The 19,452-nt window shown below is 39.8% G+C and overlaps 1 protein-coding gene across 1 annotated transcript in view; it reads right to left on the reverse strand.

Moving 5' to 3' along the window:
* Nucleotides 1-15,503, reverse strand: part of TMEM132D (transmembrane protein 132D) — a 271,023-nt gene extending 255,520 nt beyond the window's left edge. The window contains exon 1 of the mRNA XM_069794893.1: nucleotides 14,182-15,503. Within this exon, the coding sequence (XP_069650994.1) occupies nucleotides 14,182-14,260 (79 nt within the window). The 5' untranslated portion in view covers nucleotides 14,261-15,503. The remainder of the gene's footprint in view (nucleotides 1-14,181) is intronic.
* Nucleotides 15,504-19,452: the final 3,949 nt, after the last annotated feature.

Here is a 19,452-nt window from a genome sequence, read left to right on the forward strand (position 1 = left end):
TCAATACGCAACTGCAGTATTGTTGGAGCTGGTGTCTGCAAAAAAACCCCTAACCTATATAAATGAGGAAAAAAAATTAGTTTTCAGCTAAAAAAATTAGTCAGCTCTCTGCATGGTTCATTACTCAACTGCATAAATGTCAATGCCACACAAGAAAGAGAGACTGAAGCAGCCCCAACTGAGGCTGACTTAACCTACCGAGGAGACATACCATCCATGCTCATTTTCAGATCAGATTCAGCCTAGTAAAGAATGCTTACAAATTTTCTTCTGACTGCTTACAGTCTAGATTTAAGTGAACAAAATTCAACACCCAAAATACAGGAAAGCACCGCTGTTCAACTACTGTGCTAGCACTATACCTGTAAAATACCTTTTTTTTAATTTCCAGGAAAGGTCTGTCATAACCATTTTCTACAGCCAAATTATAAAAATTCTGCACATTTCTCCTGTAAAGCTAGACCTTGACTCCAAAAGACTTATTGTTCCTTGCTGTGTTTTCACAGCAGTTAGCAGATTTTTCATTGCAATATAAAATACTATGTCATTTCATTATTTCTTTCTCTTAAGTTGCATGGTATCCATAGTACTACAGAATGCATCTTTTTTGTTACCAGCACATTTGAGGACTACTTGTCCAGGGCAGAAGGCAAGTCCTATTGTGAAAGCTGTGCAGTCTACTGCAATTGAGAAGGAAACAAAAAACTTTTTAATATCACCTTTTGCCAGTGTGTCAAGGAAGGACACTGAGGGCATTTGCAAAGTGTGAGAGTTTCCATTATGCAAAGGAAAGAACGCCGAGAAAAACCCTTTACCACTGGAAAAAGAGGTGAGAATTAAGTAGCTCACGTGAATGAGAAAATATTTTACTGTAAAAACAAAAGGAGTTATTTTCAACCACTGAATATAAAGAAGTAACTGAGCATCAATTATTTTAGTTTTCCCTTCAGGTGGGTGAAATAAAGTACAAACCATTTCACATGAGATTATTATGAAAAAAAGCAAAAATCTATCTTGGCTGTCTGTGACTTGAATTTATCATAGGCAAAATTACAATTTATTTATTCCGTTAAAAATTATGGTAGTTCAATACTTGGTTTAGTCTGAAACTAAAGTTAAAATTTCAGTTGTCCCCCACCAAGGATGTTCTGCTGATTTAAAAATTCCAGAGCATTTCACTTGTTTGGCTGAACAGAGCAAACTTCTTTTCCAGTTTTTCAGTATTAGACTGCATGGTAGATGCCCCATTCCCCTGTATCAGCTAAGTTTTTTAGCCAGAATTTATTCACAAGAAGCAGTTACAGTGATTTTGGGAACCACTTCAGAAAAACAACTCTGACCCCTGGCCATTTTGTGTAGAAGGGCTTGTGTCCTCTTAGTTCAAACTGCTTCAACTAATGTGAGGGCAATTTTGCAGTTTGGTAGGATACCCATTTTATAGGTTGAGGTCAAATACATGTTTAACTTCTCTGTGGGCTATGGTATAGGCATGCGTGAGGGAGTCTGAGGACATTAGGCCTCCTGGGACCATTCTGCTGATGGGCATTGTCTGTGCACATACAGTAGTCTGAAGCAGGCCACAGAGCACAGGAAGCAGATATCCTGAATTTCTTTATTATGCAGTCTTTACAGTCCCATTCTTCATTATCAGTTCTTACTCTACAGAGTAGTAGCACAGAACAGAATACAGAGTTTGATTTTTATTTCCTCTTCTTGTCTTCCAGCTTTCATAAATTTCTTCTTGCTTGCCCTCAGTCTTAATTTTCTGGGCTACCAGCCTAGGTTTCCAATTATTTTCTGATAACTCCTACAGGTCAGTACTACAAGTTCAATGTCATCTCAAAATCTAAGATTATATGGTCTGTTTTCCTCCATGATTCCTTCTGTTCTTCTCAGCCCTAAAAACAAGACTTGGACTTGCAGCTGGAAGGAAAACAGTAACGGCACTGACCTGTAATTGAGAAGGCAAGAGAAAGTGCAAGAACTATGGAGGAATTCACTTACTGAGTGTTTGAGAGAAACATTTATTTAGTCATTGGAGAAGAAAATGAAGAAGTACCAGAAAGCAGTATTTGCAAAGGACCAGTCAGATTTAGACCAGGACGAACACAATAGATCAACTCTTCCTAAGACAGATGTCAAAGAAGCATAAAACATAACTGAAACTGCTACAATAATTCCATAGGCTCCCGATGAGATTTTGATAGTGCCTGTCGGTCAGAAGAAGATAAAACAAGTGTAAGAAAGTGTACTTTCTCTGACAAATTGATCAAACTGGCAGCAAACATCTGTAACAAGTCAAAGACCATACGCAAGAAGCTGAGGGAATGGTAGTGTTATCACAGATACGAAGACTAGGATAGCTACTATTCTCAGGTTGAAAACACAGATGAGAATGTACTTATTAGGAAAAAAATGATGGGCTTTAGCACTTCACAGAATGAACTGAAACACTAGAAAATTCCTGTTACGCCAAATAACATCTTGCAATGCTCTCTTTGCATTTTGGGGGGGATTTTTCTTCGTCCCTTGATCTTCAGTGTCTCCCAACAACCTTCCAGATAGAAGCTGTAGTCCATAAAGACTTAAAGTTTGACAGAACTAATTAGCTGAGAGATTATGCTATGACCTACTGCAACAGCTAAAATCATCTGAGGTCTGTGAATGCTGTCCCCTGCACCTAAAGGCAGTTACTATCAGGACATCTCTGTGAGGGATCTTTAGTTTTGTATTCACTGTTCCTGATTTAGACTGCCAAAGCCCAGATTTGTTAGCACTGCAAATATGCTGCCAAATTCATCGTTCTTTTCTGATGCTGCTGAAAAGAGAACAGTTGAAAAGAATCTCTTCATGAACCATCCTTTTTATTATTATTGATGCAATTTGATGATTTGATGAGAACCTGTAATGCGTACGATGACATTCTAAACATCAAGAATATAAGTATCATAACAAAGGTTTGCTATATATAGTATTCTCCACTTACAAGCATTTCTCTTTTTTCAGGGTCTGATCCAAACCACATGCGTAATTCTGATAGGAATAGACGAAAGGATGAAAGGAGCACATGACTGTATAGAAATAGAAAGAAAACAAATAAATGCTTCAACAGTGGTTATTGTACCAATTACTCTGATCTATTGCTACTCAGATAAAGAGGCTAAATAAAATGGCAAGAAGAGACACAACAGCTGATGCTGATATATGTATTTTAAATTACTGCAGCAGAAACAGCAGGGAACAATATCCAAAGTTATGACAGGACAAAGGGAAAAAAAAAAGGTAACAGCAGCAGCAAACTGTGTAAGGATCACAGACAGATCTTAGGTATTTACCTTAGTTAGCATTTCATCCATTACACAAATGAAGCATTAACAATAGCAAAGAGAAAAGAGCACTGAGATACCTCTGAAAATATCAACCTGCTGGATAGCATTAGGGAAATAACATTTTCATTCTCAAGGGAATTCATAGTGATATTTGCTTTATATTTTTTCTAACCTGAAACTGGATCCATTAAATTCAGTCTGAATTCTGGACCTCGAGAAGCTGGGTGATTTTGAAAGACAGCATGTCCAAAGAAATCTACAAGGATGCAAACATGAGAACATAAAGGGAACCTGCACTTGGATGCAGTATTGCTAAGATGGTCCACAAGCTTTCAACCAAACTAGCCAGAAAATGTAAGAAAACCTGTAAAGAGCAAAGATTCACGTAATCTGAAAACTTTATATGCACAGCTCTGCTGTTGACCACTTACTAAATGATGACGGAACCCTATGTTTCTTAAGCTGCAAAGAAGAGATCTTGCCAATTTTCTCACAAATGGTACCACCATGTGCATATTCCACAGGTTAAAGATGCTAAATGTCTTTATTGCACAAAAGGCTCCAAAGCTAATGACTGTTGCGAATGGTTCTTTTATATGAAGGCATTGCACGTCTCAGAATATACTGAAAAGCTGCCTTAGCCCCATGGTCTATTCACTCAAAATGCCACAGCAGCATGGAAGATTGTTTTTCTTGGGGACCTCAGCAACAGTTATTCTCGAGTAAATGGGCAGCTAGAAATAGAGGTTCAAATACCTTGTACTGGCTCCCTACACAGATCTACAAATGAGGACTAGTACTGTATAGGGCACAGAGAAGGCAAAAGAAACCCATGCTTCAGGTGGAAACCTTCACCTCAGCTGGAGGTCAAACTCCATGTAATTTAGAAAAAAGAACTTAAAGACTAAAGAATAGGATTGTGTCTGACTCTGTGTGTGTTCTTATAAAGTCAGCTTGGAAGTTCAGAAGAATCTATTCATTTTGACTGTTTCAATTTTCATGTCCTATCATAACAGGAGAGGCTAGCCAACAGTTTCTTTCACCAGTCCATCTCATCACCACCGCTACCCACTACGTTTGCAACTTACTAACATGTAGAAACTTAAAATAAACCCCAAAGACTTGAAGAGGTAGAGAAGGAATGACATATTTCTAAGATCTGTACCATCTGCCAAAAACCCCATTTTTTTAGTCTAAGTGGTTTGTTGCATTATTAATACAGATATTCAAAATCTGGTGGGTTTCTTCAATAGTTTATTAACACGGATTATAACAGAAAGAAATATAAAAACAACTTTATAACATCTTTTTATAAGAAGCTTTTTATGTTCCCTTTATCATGTTGCTGTTTGAAAAGGTTTAGATAGCTTATTAATTGTATCATAGGATGGGAATCTACTTAAGCTCTTAGAATTTTTTAATCACAGAGATGCTTTCATTATATCTTTTTTTTTTTTTTCCCTTACCCTACTTTTCTTTTCTATTCTTACAGGCCTCCGAGCTGTTCGTGTCATCCAGCAAACAGGACAATCAGAATGCCACGTTCCAGTTTCTAACTCAGCCACTAGTAATTAATTATTTTAATGTGGTAAAATGTACATTCTCATCTGAGAAGAGGTGCAGATGCTATATAAACAGCAAGTAAAACAGGTCCTGCTCTGAACAACTTGTATTCTGAGTAGACAAGGCAGTTTAAAATGGAAAGCAGAGAACTGAAGTGATTTTCCAAAGGTTACGGAAAGCCTATGGGTACCCTGACTCCTAAATCACCATCACGAACCACTACATTCCCCAGCTTTCATAAAGAAGAGAACTCCAACAAGGTAAAATGATTGCATTTCTGTAAAAGGATAATAATACCCAACTGAAAAATGGGACAGGAAATAATGCTTTATAAGGTCATTTAAAAAAATAAACTAGTCCTATTAGAAGACCATCCCAAGCCATCAGTCATTTTCCTATTTTAAAGTCTATCAAATAGAAATATTTCTGCCTCCACAAAATATCAAACAGCATGTAATCCTCAATTCTGTTGGAGAAGTCAATGTTCATGGACAGCTTTTCTGAAAAGATTTTGTTTATTTTTAAAAATACAGAGCGTGCTGTCAGGGCTGTAGTACAGGCTGGCTCAGTGGAAACCCATTAAAACCACTTTACTGGGCAGATGGTGTCAAAGAGTCAGAAGTATATAACAGAATCCTACTGTGCACAAGTGTTCAGTATGCAAGAAATCATCTCTTATCAGACAACTGCTGCAGGGGACACAGTCAACCACAAAGGAGAGAGCAGAGCACAGCTAAAGTCATGATAGCCTTAGAACTGTTTGCCCAATAATACGGAAATGGATATGGAATATGAGAACCTTAACTGATAAACCCTGAGTAAACAAGGGAAGATCTATGGAGAGCATCATATCAAGCTTTAAAAAGCAATACATTGCTTTTATTGTTATTCACTGACGGTGTAACTACTCCTTGTCATTAAGAGGGATATCACAACTCAGAAAGACTAAAATAAGATCTGAAAAGTGTCCACTAAATTTTGGATCACCATCTTTTCACACCCTGATTTACAGGATTGCTAAGCAGCTGGCATTCTAGCAGGATTTCTAAGAACGGGTACAAAAAAATTCATTAGAGACATCTGGAAATAGTGGCCTTGCCACTACAGTCTACAAGATGACAAACTTCAGTTAGTCATATATCAGATGAGCACTAGCACACTAGTAGATTATGAGACACTCCTTTTGCATATGTTCCTTTTCCATCCTCTTCTACAGAAGGTAGGCCAAGTTTTTCTAGTGTTTTCTTATGAGCCTAAGTCTGTAGGCAAGCTTAACACCCAACATAAGCACTTAACTCGGTTAAATAGATCCTATGATCTGAGTTAAATAGATCCTAAACAGAACAGACACAGTGAATATTAGCGTAAAAGGGACAGATTAACGAAAACTCTAAAAGTATTCCTCATATGCTGCTTACAGAGTAACAAAGTGCGGTAATAAACTTACAGAGTGTATATACATCTCTCCTCCACTGTGCAGAATCAGGATTGCTCAATTCTGCCCCAAGTCCCATATTGTTGACCACATCAAGATGTCCTTCTTCAGCTCAAGAGCTACAGGCTTGTGCACCTGAGCAAACTAGATCCTATTTTTATTTCTGAAAACATGCTAAAGATGACAGGAGGGTAACTGCTGGTACACAGTGTTTTTACACGTTTATTAAACTGGGAAGCTTTGTCAGAACCAAATAGTTCCTTCGACAGTAGTTCAAAACACAATCCACCGAAACAACATCAAGACCTCCTTCATACCAGGAAAACCTGACAATACACCCCATATTGCTAAGAGCAAGGTAGGAAGTTAATTGCACGAATTTGCCATGCATAGACAAGAAAAGTAACTGCCCAATGTGTACTACCAATTAATATTAACCAAGCAAGACTGATTACATTAAGACAGAGATACAAAACTCTGAAGGATAAATACAGATATTTCAACTGCAGGCACATGCAAATCACCACTGTTTCCTTTTCTTGACGACAAATGAATGAGTCACCATGGCTCAGTGGAAAATGGAGGATATGATTATGTGCTAATCTAGGATCTTTGATAAATGAGTGGATTGAAGGCTAAGTGGTATTATTTCCTTTCTTATATTATGATTGGATTAATATTCGGAGACACTATTGGCTAGTTATCTCTGACAGCTTTGAATTCGTCCTCTTGTATAATGACTTTACACAATGTATACTGAAGAAGTAAAAAGTACACTTTTAAAAGTATAAATAAAAAGCAAGGAAGTGATGTTGAGGGCCAACAAAATTCAAGGTTCTGAGATCATTAGCATTAGATGAGACTAAACTCTCCAACTGAGTCAGAGGATTATTTAGCATGCAAAACATGCAGCCTCATCTTTGTGAATAGCTGGACATCTGCCTTGCTCCTCCGCGAGAGGTCTGCAGACCGCCTGCTCAACAGTCTGCCTACCTTGAAAGCAGATAGATCAAAAGGCATGCTGTAGAGCATCCTGGTTCAGCTAGAGAGGACACTTCTTCTGTTACTTCTTAGTCTGTCTTGTAAAGTTGCACACACCAAGAATAAAGAGTGCATTGACATCTTCCTGCACTTCTGCTTGGCGCACTCATTATTATTACCCCTGCTACTTTTTTCTACGTAACTAGCTAACTCATTTATTTTGCTCTTTTTATGGGATCTATGTTATTCAATATCCTTCCCCCTTCTCATGTGTTAATAGTCTACATGGTCATTTTTACATGTGGTTTTATTTTGCTTGCTCTAGCTGCATGACTGCAAACTAATGAGGCCCAATGCATTCCACCAAGGAGAAGAAGAGCTATTAAAAGACACCATTAGCAGAAAAGCAAATGAGTATAAAATGGTATTGAATACATTAAGGCTGGAAAATGGTTACTAAACATTACCATAGCAAATTTCAGGAACACCTTCCTATCCAAACCATCTTACACAGCATTGTGACAAAAGTCTTTATTTGCAAATAAAAGCCCAAATAACTAAACAAACCAAATCAATTCAAAGTAACTTTAAAAACAGAGCTAGATGGGCCTGTGAGAAGGTGAAGTGAATATAGGAGGAGGAGGGAAGAGGCCTTCTATTTTGTAAATTTGGGAAAATGTGGCATCAGTGTAGATGTATCCACTACCAACCATTTCTACATGGTCTGTACAAGAAACAAAAATGTGTGCGTTTGCCTGAGCAACTTTCAGGGAGACAATCGTCTGCAACACAGAAAACTCCCTCCAGAAACCTTTCTGGAAACCTTCATTAAAAAAAACAAGACTGAGGGGTTAAGAACAAACAAACATCCTTTGTGAGTACAGCGGAAGCCTTTTAGGAAGTTAATTGACCCTACAGTGCAGATGCCGTTAAGTGACTGGCAGACTACTCCTACATCGCTTCACTGAACCACTATTCAATGTTGATTTAAGTGAACCTACGCTGCAGTGGATTAGAAACACTCACACCAACAGTGATTGTGTCTGAAGTACTGAGGCAATACCAAACAGTTCAGAGAAATACTTTAAATTACTACAGTTAGTCTCACTACAGTGGTTTTTCTCAACCCTTTTAAGGGTGAGAGCCATATAACTTTTTGAAAGAAATCCAGACCAAACACAGTATTGTCACAAAGGTCTTTGTTTACAACCAAACACAAACTGGGACGCACTCTGAAAGCATCCTTGTTACTTCTGTTTCCTCCCTTTGTTTTTTTCTAGCTTGCATGCATAAGGTTTCTGGCACTGGTTTCACAACACTGCTCAGATGTTCTATGAATCACCACTGGTGTGTGGGCCACAGGCTGAAAAATACCACTCCAGAAAACTCTGTCTGTGCTCTGAATTAAAGACTACCAAAGGCAATGAAACCCCATAAACTGACTGTAATGGGCTCTGGATCACACCCACTGTGGATCAATAGATGGATATAATATCTTATATCACAGAGCTGGAAGTTATATCATCCTCTAGGTCAAGTTTAAGTCACACTACTAAAGTAGAAAGTGGAAGCTTGCATAGATACTACATAGGCTGTACCTCTTTGGAGGATGAAGACTTTCAATCCATTAGCTCTGTGGGGCCATCAGACTAACACCTTACACTGGAATTAAATCTATTCAATAAAAGAAGAAATCAAGGGCACGAAGAAGCCAATCCTCATTCTACAGTTCACTTCCCCCCCTATGGAGGAGGGTGAAGTAGCCTAACATCCTCAAATATGTACTTTAAATCTGCTCATAATAATTAGTGTTATCTAAATGTCTCTGAACTATTTTAAATCCACTTAATTTTGAACTGCCATTAATAATGCAGCAGGCAATATTACAAAGACTGGTAAAAATCATGTAATTTAATGTAACACTTTGTAAACCAAACCTGCGATGAATCTCAGCTGCCTCTTCAGCTTCTCTGCAATCAATCTGTCTGGAGTCATGTTTATGTATCCTAGGACCTGTGATAGACTGCCACTAGACTTGGCATCCACAAAAACTTCAGGAGGTTGATTTAATGTGAATGCAGCATGAAAAATCAGATTATCTTTTGATTCTCTCTTTTATTAAATAAAACTGATCTTTATTGAATAAAGCTGCTTTTATTAATATCTAAAACATTGGTTGGTGTCACAGAGCCCGCCAGTCCTATGGAACTAATAAAAGAAAAGACAGAAGTAAAAAATGAGAACATTACAGGGAAATATTAGAAACCAAATCACATTAAGCCAGTATTGCAGTTGACAAATAAAACATGGGTCTAGCTGTAGAATTTTTTAGTTTAGCCTGAATTTATTATTTTGACTGAAAGAAATCAGAATGGGTCTTCTCCCAGAAGTACACTGTGGCAAGAAGCACAGTAAGATCAAAAAAGTGGAACTTAGTTTCCCTCTCCCTTGTATAATGTCTCAAACGACTGTAAGTACAATGCAGCTGGGATAAAGTACAAAAACTGGTTTTATGGGAACAGCTTGAACCTTAAGCTAGAAAGATTTCCTTTATCTTTTGGGTTTTTAAGAAAACTTTTTGGGTTTCTGCATATAGGCAAAGCTTACAAGAAAAATTCTTACTGACCACACCTGTCATTTATGCTCATCTAAGCAGTGGTCATTTGAAATCAGCATGCAGTGAATTTTCTATACATATCAATTGCACAGCTAGAGCAACAGGTGCCTATGATGAGTCTGTCCACAAGTACTGTCAGGGCTGTTACTTTGAGAATAACGATGTGTCCCTCATCATCACAATAAAAATCTATTAAAATGAACAGAAACTCAACCCTGAACTCCTGTCTAGTCACCACCAAGAAGGGGGGGGGGGGGGGAATGTATCATAAATCAAATCAAATAATCTTCAATTTTGATTCCATATACAGCACTATTTTCTGTTACTAATATACTACCAGCATTCCAGAGTAATGAACTCCAAAGTAAGTAGTGCTGAAACACAGGTGGTTGCACTCCTCAGCTTTTCATTTTCCATGTTTCTACTTATATGAAGTCCACAGTGCACTTCAATGTCAGTAGAAGATTGGCACATAAAGATCTTCAGAAGTGGCCCACAGCCCTCTGGAAGATGGACCATAACTAACAAGCTCGTCTGTTAGTTTTTTGTACACCACTACCCCCGCTGAAGCCAGTGGATGCACAAGTGAGATTAAAGTGAAGGAAAGAGGCTTCCCATACCACTACAAGTCACAAAGATATAATCCACTGAAATCACCAGTGAAGTATTTCAACAATGTGGACAGAATGACATATTCCGATACTAAGTATCATCATGGAATCAGTAAAATTGTGCAGAGAAAGCCAAAGATAGAGTTTGCTTGTAACGAGACAAAAAAATCTACAGTATAAGATTCAATGGTAATCAAGATGGTTCAAAGAATACTGTAACATGGATAATTCCAAAGGAAACAGAGACAATTTAAATCCAAATATCCAGATACTTCTCTCCTATATTGTAACCAAAGCTAAATGTTTGGAGGTTTGGTTTCTGGGAGGTTCCCCGCCCCCCCCACTTTCCTCTATTAGAAGATTGGCATCACTGCAGATGTGCTATCCACAGCTCTAGCCAATGGGGAACACTCCGAGGGGTATACAAGGTAATCCTGCCTAATACAGTTGCCAAGCCTCCACATTTATAAAAACTGAGAGAAAAAGAAAATCAAAACAGCAGCTATGTGGCCTGAGATCTCATTAGAAAGCGACTTGTGGGAAGATTTCAGCCTAGGATGACAGAGAAGAACACGGAATGCTCAGCAGAACACAGGCAGAAAAAGTCACTAAGATATTCACTCGTTTTGTTACCGTCAACTTAGACCTGAAATTTGAAATTAATTAAATCCGGGTTTTTATCTGACAACAAACATTCATAATGTAAAAGGCTCCTCAATCTTAAGACTCACAATATACATCCTAAAATTGTTTAGCGTCTTACAGGAGATGCTCAGTTCATTATAGACTTCAGCCAAGCATGGAACCCGGTGTTTGAGGAAAATATTATAGTTTTTATTCTACTCCAATGAAGCTAATGAGAGGCTTTCCCCTTAAAAAATGGAACAATGCCCCCATTATTGTGCCTGTTGTATTAGCCTGTATTTTCTTTAACATCAGCTGGACATGGTTATTTTTTAATTGAAGATTTCTGAAGAATTTTTTTTTTCATAGTTGCTGCCAAATAGCAAAATGCCCAACTGACTGACGCTAAGCATTGGCTTCCCAGGACTGACTCCAGAAAACTCCTATATAGTTGAAGACAAAGCTGTGAAATGCAACTACCCCCATAACCACACTTACATAGCCTTATAATCTCTGTCCTTTGTCTATATAGATATGTACACATGCACACACATACATATAATTACACTGACAGTATATTAAAATACGTGTATTATATCATCAGTGACAAATGGTTCCAATAAAAACATGAAGCTCATTATTGAAAACACCATTTCATTCTCAGGCTGGAGCTATTTTCTGCATTTACCAGATAAAAGCAAAGCAAAACCGCAATAGTATTCTCAAGTCTTCAACATTATTACCTGAAAGATTTGGAAACTATACAGTAAAAAGGTGCGTTGCCATGGTTCTGAGTAATCAGCAACAGACCTATACACAATAGACAGCTGATTGCTGTTGCATGTTAAAAGATTTTTTCTCTCTTTAGGAAAACTTTGTCATCATGTCATAAATGGGAGAGTTTTTCCATTAGCAACAGAAAGGCATCAAACAAACATACCCTGTAGTAGAAATCAAGTCTGATTATTTTTTTGGTTTTCATCTTCTTACGGGGTGTGGGGTGGGGAGGGGGGGCGGAAATCAACCTTTTACACTGTCAAGTTTTTTTATACTGTAAATCTCTGGAACACTCTGGTCTTTTCAGAGTGTACTAAGGCATAGTAGTACAGATGGAGTCTGTAACCAAGTATGGAAATAGACAATTACATTAAAGGTAGATACCTGTATTACTAAACTGCAAAGAGTCCCAGCAATCACGCAGTAGTATATTGGATATTGGAAGTGCAAAATAAATAGCACTGACAATACCAGTAATTCTAATGGGATCTTGAGTATCTGGTTTCAAGACATATCAGCTGTAATGAGACTTCACAATCACAACACATAGAAAAATCTCACTCATCAGTTTTTATAGTCATTTTTTTCCACCTAAGAGACCTTCTTTCCAAGTCTAGCTTTTCTGCCTAAGTTTATCTTTCAAAGGAGATGTAAGTAACATTTAAGAATACAATAATATATAAATGTTATAATTGCTGAGCTGGCAATAAAACAAACACTGTACCCTGTAGGACTGAAATGCCACTTATACTCCAATCTTGGAATAAGCTGCAATCTCAGTCAAACACTATATTAACGCAGTGTTAAGGCTACAAAGTGAGACACCAAAAAATAGGAGATGAAAAAGTTAATATTCTTACTGCATTGTTAGGCTACCCAAAGTACTGATGTTGCTTATAATAAAATACATGATTTACAACCTAGCTGGGAAATCAAAAGCTACTGGTGTGCAATGTGAATGAAGCAATCTTTAGAAAAGACTCAGACTTCCAATCCCTGCTGCTAATGCATTTTCAATTGCAACTTTAAAACTGTACTTATGTAGGCATTGCATTTGGGTAACATTTGAGGAGACTTATAATTTTGTTCCTTTCTTTCTTAAGCTGTTCTAAGGAAAAAAAAGGAAAAGTGAATTTGGTACAGGGAACCACCACAGAAATACATAGCTGTGTATTTTGCCTTCTGTCAGTAAGTTCAGTTCTGGATACAAAGTAATTAGTAAAAATAACTCATGTAAGAAAAAGAAAAGTGCTGATATCTGGAAGCGTAAAGAGATGTTAAGAATAACTAATACCTTTTTTAAAATAGCGATGTTTATAAGCAGAGCTCTTTATCAGTATGTTTTCAAAATCTTAGATTAAATGCATATGCTCTTATTCCTCTCTGAAGACTAACCACGTGTGAACTTTAATTTTGTTTTCCTGCCGAAGTACAGCTGTTGATGCACAATGTCTTCTCAGTAGAAATGTGTATTTCTCCTATATTCCACAGGAATGCTCAGAATCACCTAAATTAAGTATTGCAAAAATGCATCCACCTTTTGGCTGAGGCCATTGATGAAAACTTTAGGTTCAAAAAGGAGGACCTAAATGCACACAAAAATGTCTGCATTGTCTACGTGCTGGTTTTCTGATTCTTACTGTAAACACACTCGAGGGCAACAAGAAGGTATCACTGAGTCATCTGAAGTCATGCTGTCAGGACATTCAAACTCTATTCAGCATGCAGAATATCAGACACCTAGTTCAGGCTCTCATCAGAGCTTCTAAACATTTCAGCAAGCACGTATTTCTCTGGTCCAGTAAAACATTGCCAGCCAGCCTGAGATACAGGATTTTTCATTTGAAAAATTACATAGAAGATAATGGTGGGGCAGCTAACTCCAATAGCTTATACCTCTAAAGATTTCAAATTTCCAGATAACAAACCCTTTGCAGTCCAAAGCTGAATTACCAGCTAAGCTCATCACCAGCATCTACTACATGATCAAAAGTACAATAGGCAGGTAACAAATGCCTCTGTAAATGGATAGACCGTTTGTCATAGTCAACCGAGGAAAAATCCTGCCACTCGGGATTGCCCATCACAATATCTTTGGTTTTGACTAGCACATGACTCCCCCCAAGTCTTTCAGTCGTGACTATTGGGGATCGACATTCAAGGGATTACAAAGAGAGGGGACAGAGGCTGTGTATGCAAAATAAACAAGATGCAGTGAAACGGACAGAAGAGGTTGAGACTTACCTTTGGAAAAAACTGCTGCCAGGCTCAAGAGGAGAGGTGACAACAGATGCCCCATATTGCTAATCCCAGAAGCGCACATCCTAGGGCTCGCGGAGAAGTTAGGGCTCAGTTTCACACACTTTGCGGTCAAAATAAAAATCGCTCAGCTGGAGAGGCTGCATTTTCAGCAAAGGTCATCTGGAAAGCGCAAAAGGCATTTCCTTCGGAGAAAGGACTTACTTCTTTAGCTTTAACCCTCCCCTTTCCTCCCTCCTTTCTTCAAACCAGAGGATGCTGTGAAAGAAAAAAACCCCTCTCCTCTCAATACATAGGAACCAGTTCTGGTTAAAACCTCGCTCCCGAGCCTCAGTCGCCGGAGGCAGGCAAGCAGCCCCTTACCCCGACACCCCCCCTCCCTCCCCAAAGCCGGCAGGGTCCGGCGCGCAGGGCAGGGGCTGCGGGGCTCCGCGCCGTGCCCCCCCCGGCTCCCTGGGGCGGGGACCCGCCTGCCCCGCTCCTGCCCGCGGCCGGGCTGCGCCTCACAACGCCGGTGCCCGCATCCCGGCGGAAAAGCCCGTCGGCTCCCCAAAGTTTTCCTTTAGGTGATGCTGCTCAGCCCTGAGATCATCCAGACACGGAGGCAGGGTTTTCGTTGTTGCGCGCTCTCTCTGGGTTTGGCTTTTTTTTTTGTTTTGTTTTGTTTTTAAGTTCTCAATTTCCTCACGGACTTGTTTGACTTTCTGCAAGAGAGGGGAGGGGGCGAGCGCGGCTCCCTCCCGAAGGTCATCGCCACGGCTGGGTTTTACTGCTCTCGGGGCCGGCGGCCGGCGGGGACCTGCCGCCCCCGCCGATGCTGCTCGCTCGGAGACCGGAGCGGGGCGCCGGCCCCGGCCCTACCGCCCGGCCGCCTCCTCCGGCCCCGGCCCATCCTACGCGCGCCGCGGTTGCTATTTACAGAGAGACCGCGGTTTAAGCCGGGAGGTGTCGCGGGGAAAAAAAAAAAAAATAAAATAAAAAAAAATAACAAAAAAGAGGAGGGAAACAAATAAATAAATAAGCACACCACCGAAGCCCCGCCTCGCACCAGGCAGCCCGGCAGCCCCCAATCCGCGGGCAGCGGGGCGGAGCTGCCTGGCCCGGCCCCGGCCAGCCTCCCCCCGCGTCCCCGGCCGCGGCGGGGCGCGGAAGGCCAGCGCGGCCGCTGCCAGGGGCTGGTGCCCGGCGGCGGCTCACCCTCGGCAGGAGAGGGGGGGAGAGAGGACGGGGACGTGACACGCAGCTGCTCCGTGCCGAGGTGGACAGCCAGCCTCATCCCCCAGACCCCCGCGTCCACGGGCGACCGCGCTCCGGAGAGGCTCCCGCAGCGCCCCAGGGCGGGCACAAGCCGCGGTCCTGCCGGCACCCAAACAAACGGCAGCCCGCCGGCTGCCAGAAAGGACAAAACACGCCGCTTTGGCAGGGGGATGCTGCTGCACGCGGTCGGGTTTTGGCTCCTTCCCTCGTTCCACGTTCATCGTGTGTTCGGCTCTCCCTAAGGCGCTGGGGCAGGCGTGAGCCAAACGAAGCGTGCGGTGCAGCCGGAGGAGGGAAATAACGGGACGGCTGTGTGGCAAAATGCTTCGGGCGTGTTGCAAGAACAGGAAAAAGACCTCCGTGTGGTCTAGATAGTGTTCAAAACTGCTGGGGAAAAATGACGGACCTCACATTTTCCATTACAGAAGGTGTCAATGCAAGAACTGTTCTGCTAACCCAACCCTTTGGTCAAGCTTAATACTGAGATTTATATTATCCTTGGCAGATAGGATGGCAGCAAAATGCAATTTACCACAGCCCAAACTAAACAAACACACACACACCAAACCAACAAAACCACCAAACAGAAAACAAAAAAACCCAGTAGCTACAAGAACTTAGTCACTTTGTTCCTTCATGGAGTACATGTTTGGGAGCAATAAAAAGATTCTTTTTATATTAACATCCACAATGCTGAAGCTTTAAAACAGGTCTAACAAAATACACTTTGAAACTGTACGCTTTCTGTCTGCCAACACTGAGAAATAGATGATCAACCATGCAATGAGAAAAGGCTGTATTTTGTGTGATGTCGCGGATTCATTTTGGAAGTTCACATCAGTTTTAGAAGTACTAACCAATCCCAAAGAAGTTCCCCAGACCTGAAATGAAGCATACCTCTAGAACTGGCATTATATCTGAAACATAAAAGGTACCATCTCAGAACATCCACGACTGAAAGAAGATAAAAATTGTTATTGACATGATATATAGTATGTTGTGGCCAAAAACTTAGAGTTTTGTCCAACATAGGAGAATTATTATAAAATACTAGTCTCTATCAAGATAAAACGATCATCATCTGGAGGGGGAAGCCAATGCCCAGCTTCATTCAGTAGCAGCGTGAAATATGCCAGCGTATTATACCGGTTAATCTGTATTCTGACGGATAAGGAGAAGCTTCCCATAGTCTACAAAAAGTAAGAAAAGTGCAAAGAATGAAGAGCTTTCTCTCCAGACACAGGTGTGAGGGGTTTTGTTACCAACTTTTCTTTAAGAACAAAAATTATGACAATAAAAAAAAACCACAAGATAATCTTCTCTTTACTTTTACAGTTTCTGACTCTATGGCCAGTACCTGGCTTTTACTTTTTGTTATTTTGTGCAACATTTGGAGATATTTTGTACATAGGGTTTTAATGCCTTCCAGTCATTCATGGGTAACTAGACTGAAAGAAGGGCAGAAGCAGTTACAGAATTGCAGTTTTAATGCCAGTCATGTTATATTTGCAAGATCAGGTTCTTTTCCTTCTTTTCATGTTTTGCAACATCACTGTTGAAACAGCAGACTTGGAAACACTTATTTAATTTTCCAGCAAAAAATATGGAACCTAGGATCCTTTATTCAGGTCCAAAATGATGCTGCTCACTGAACAGATTAATTTCCAAATTTGGTCTTGTGAAAGAAAAAAAAAAAAAATCAGTCTAGGCTATTATTTTTTCCTCAATGTTTTTAAAAGTCACTCTGAAAGGTCACTAACTAATTATTAAGTTTTATGCATCAATACCCTTTTCACTCCAAAACACTTTGCAGACATTCTACTTTGAGTAGGTAGTAATGGACACATAATATTTCGTCAACATCCTCCTCCTCTACCACTATCCCGTTATCCCCAGGAACCAGCTTTGGGTCTCAAGCCTTCTCAAAGCCAACTGACTTACGAATAAACTGTTGTCTCCAGTCCCTTCAGAAATGAGTAAGTGTACTCATTTCTTGGTTATGCTCTGCACAGAAATAATCTTCCCTTTGCTTCAGTGGGCATTTTATTGAAGTGACAGCTGAAGTTTAGGCCACTTGCCGAATTTCACTCTGCAGAGCAGGTGTCCCAATTCTAGTTTCTTCCTATGAGCGTAGGTGGCAACACTTCAACTGTACAAACTCTAGCCTGGCTACCTAATGCTTTTGTGATGAAAACCTTTCCTAGACACGACTCACGGACAATCACATCAATTCATACTACTCCGTAATGAGAAAACATCTTCCTGTTTTATTAGCAATATGTTATTTTGGCAAGTATGCCTAATCTTTTCTGGGTAATTAACACAACTAATTGTGAAGGAAGAACTGGCTTTAGGAAAACACAAGAGAGAATGAAGAGACCTGCATCCCCACAACTTATGGCTAACTGTAAAGGTAGAAAACTGATTAATCGGCATCTGACAAGGTAATGAGAAAATCCATCGTTACCCTGAGACTTCTTGTTTCATCTGCAATGTGATATATCAACTGATATATATAAACTGCTTTATGTAATTAAAATTGCTAATTGTTCTAATCAGTTTATCAATTCACATTTTAGAGCTGGGGTTTTTTGGTGTTGGTTTTTTGGGGTTTTTTTTTTGAGACAGTAATGTTCCACCATTGACAGGCTAGAAATGCAAGTCTGTGAGAAGCCCTATTGACACAGCAAAGAACAGCAGACTGGAGAAAAGACTGTAGCCAGCTGGACTAGCAAAACTGTTCCTCTGCCCAATGCTCCACACTCCTTTATATATATATATATATATATAGACATGGAAATACGGAGTGTGTCCAGTGATCTGAAAGCAAACAATTCATTTCAAAGGCCAATTGCATTCTGACAATTGTCTCTCAGTACCCACAGACCTGAAATAGCAGGGCATGTTACTGAGTCTTTTAAACTGAGCAGTTACACATTTTTCTCCAAAAATATTTTTCAATTTCCATTAAACTCTGAGAGAAAAATCCTGGTGCTGCTGAAGTCAGTGCATACTTTACCATTGATCTTTAGAAAGACAGATTTTTACTCCTATTTCCACACACACACATTGCTTGAAGCTTGCACAGAGGGCATTGAAATGGATTATCTGGGTTTGTTACTGCACAACGTCCAAAATAAGGAGCAATTAGAATCGTAGATTCGGAAGATGAAAAGGGATCAGCATGATCCATTTGACCTCCCAGCAATTTTATTCAATTTAATGTGTTGTCTTCAAAACATTTAGTAGTCATGAAGCAGCAGGTGTACTGTGACTGCCATTCATAAGGCAAAACAAAAATTGTTCCACTGTTACATTTCTATCACTCATTTCTTCATCCCATCTATCTGCGGACTTTTCTCTCTGGGTAACACAGAGTCTTTGGGGAAAAGGACTCCTTTCTGTTGCATCTGTACACTACGTCTTGGCCAGCTGAGTCACAGTCAGCAGCTGAAGTCTTTTTGTGATCCTCCCACGTAAATAATATGAAAATCAGAACAAGATAATGGGAGATGCCACAAAGACCAAACTGAGTCACGCTCTTCAATTTCATTTTAATTTCTGTATTTTACTCTTTTTTGACATGAACCAGCACTTAGACATTTGTTTCGGTGACAGCAAAATGAAACATTAAATCTTTGTTAATTTGTTTAAAACTAATTCTCATCTGTTCACTCATACCACATCGTAAATTAAAAAAATAAAGTCACTTGGTTTGCTTATAAAGCTTCCGTTGTATGAGAAAAGCAGATTCAGTTCAAAATCTTCACCAGGACAGCTTGTAGTTCTACTGTCAATGGTAATACCCCTTGGAGTGCCTATCTCTTTAATGATCAAATGCTAACCTTAGTGGTGAATAGTATTCCTATCAGGCTACTTTATGTTGCTGGTCTTGCTGTCAGTTCACAATAGCTGAAAAAGTAGATGATGTCAATCACATGTTTCACTCTCCTTCACTTGTTTCCAATGAAAACTCAGAAATAGCTTAGTTCCAAATGA

Source organism: Haliaeetus albicilla, chromosome 10 (assembly GCF_947461875.1).
Source record: "Haliaeetus albicilla chromosome 10, bHalAlb1.1, whole genome shotgun sequence".
In the NCBI taxonomy this organism is placed as follows: domain Eukaryota; kingdom Metazoa; phylum Chordata; class Aves; order Accipitriformes; family Accipitridae; genus Haliaeetus; species Haliaeetus albicilla.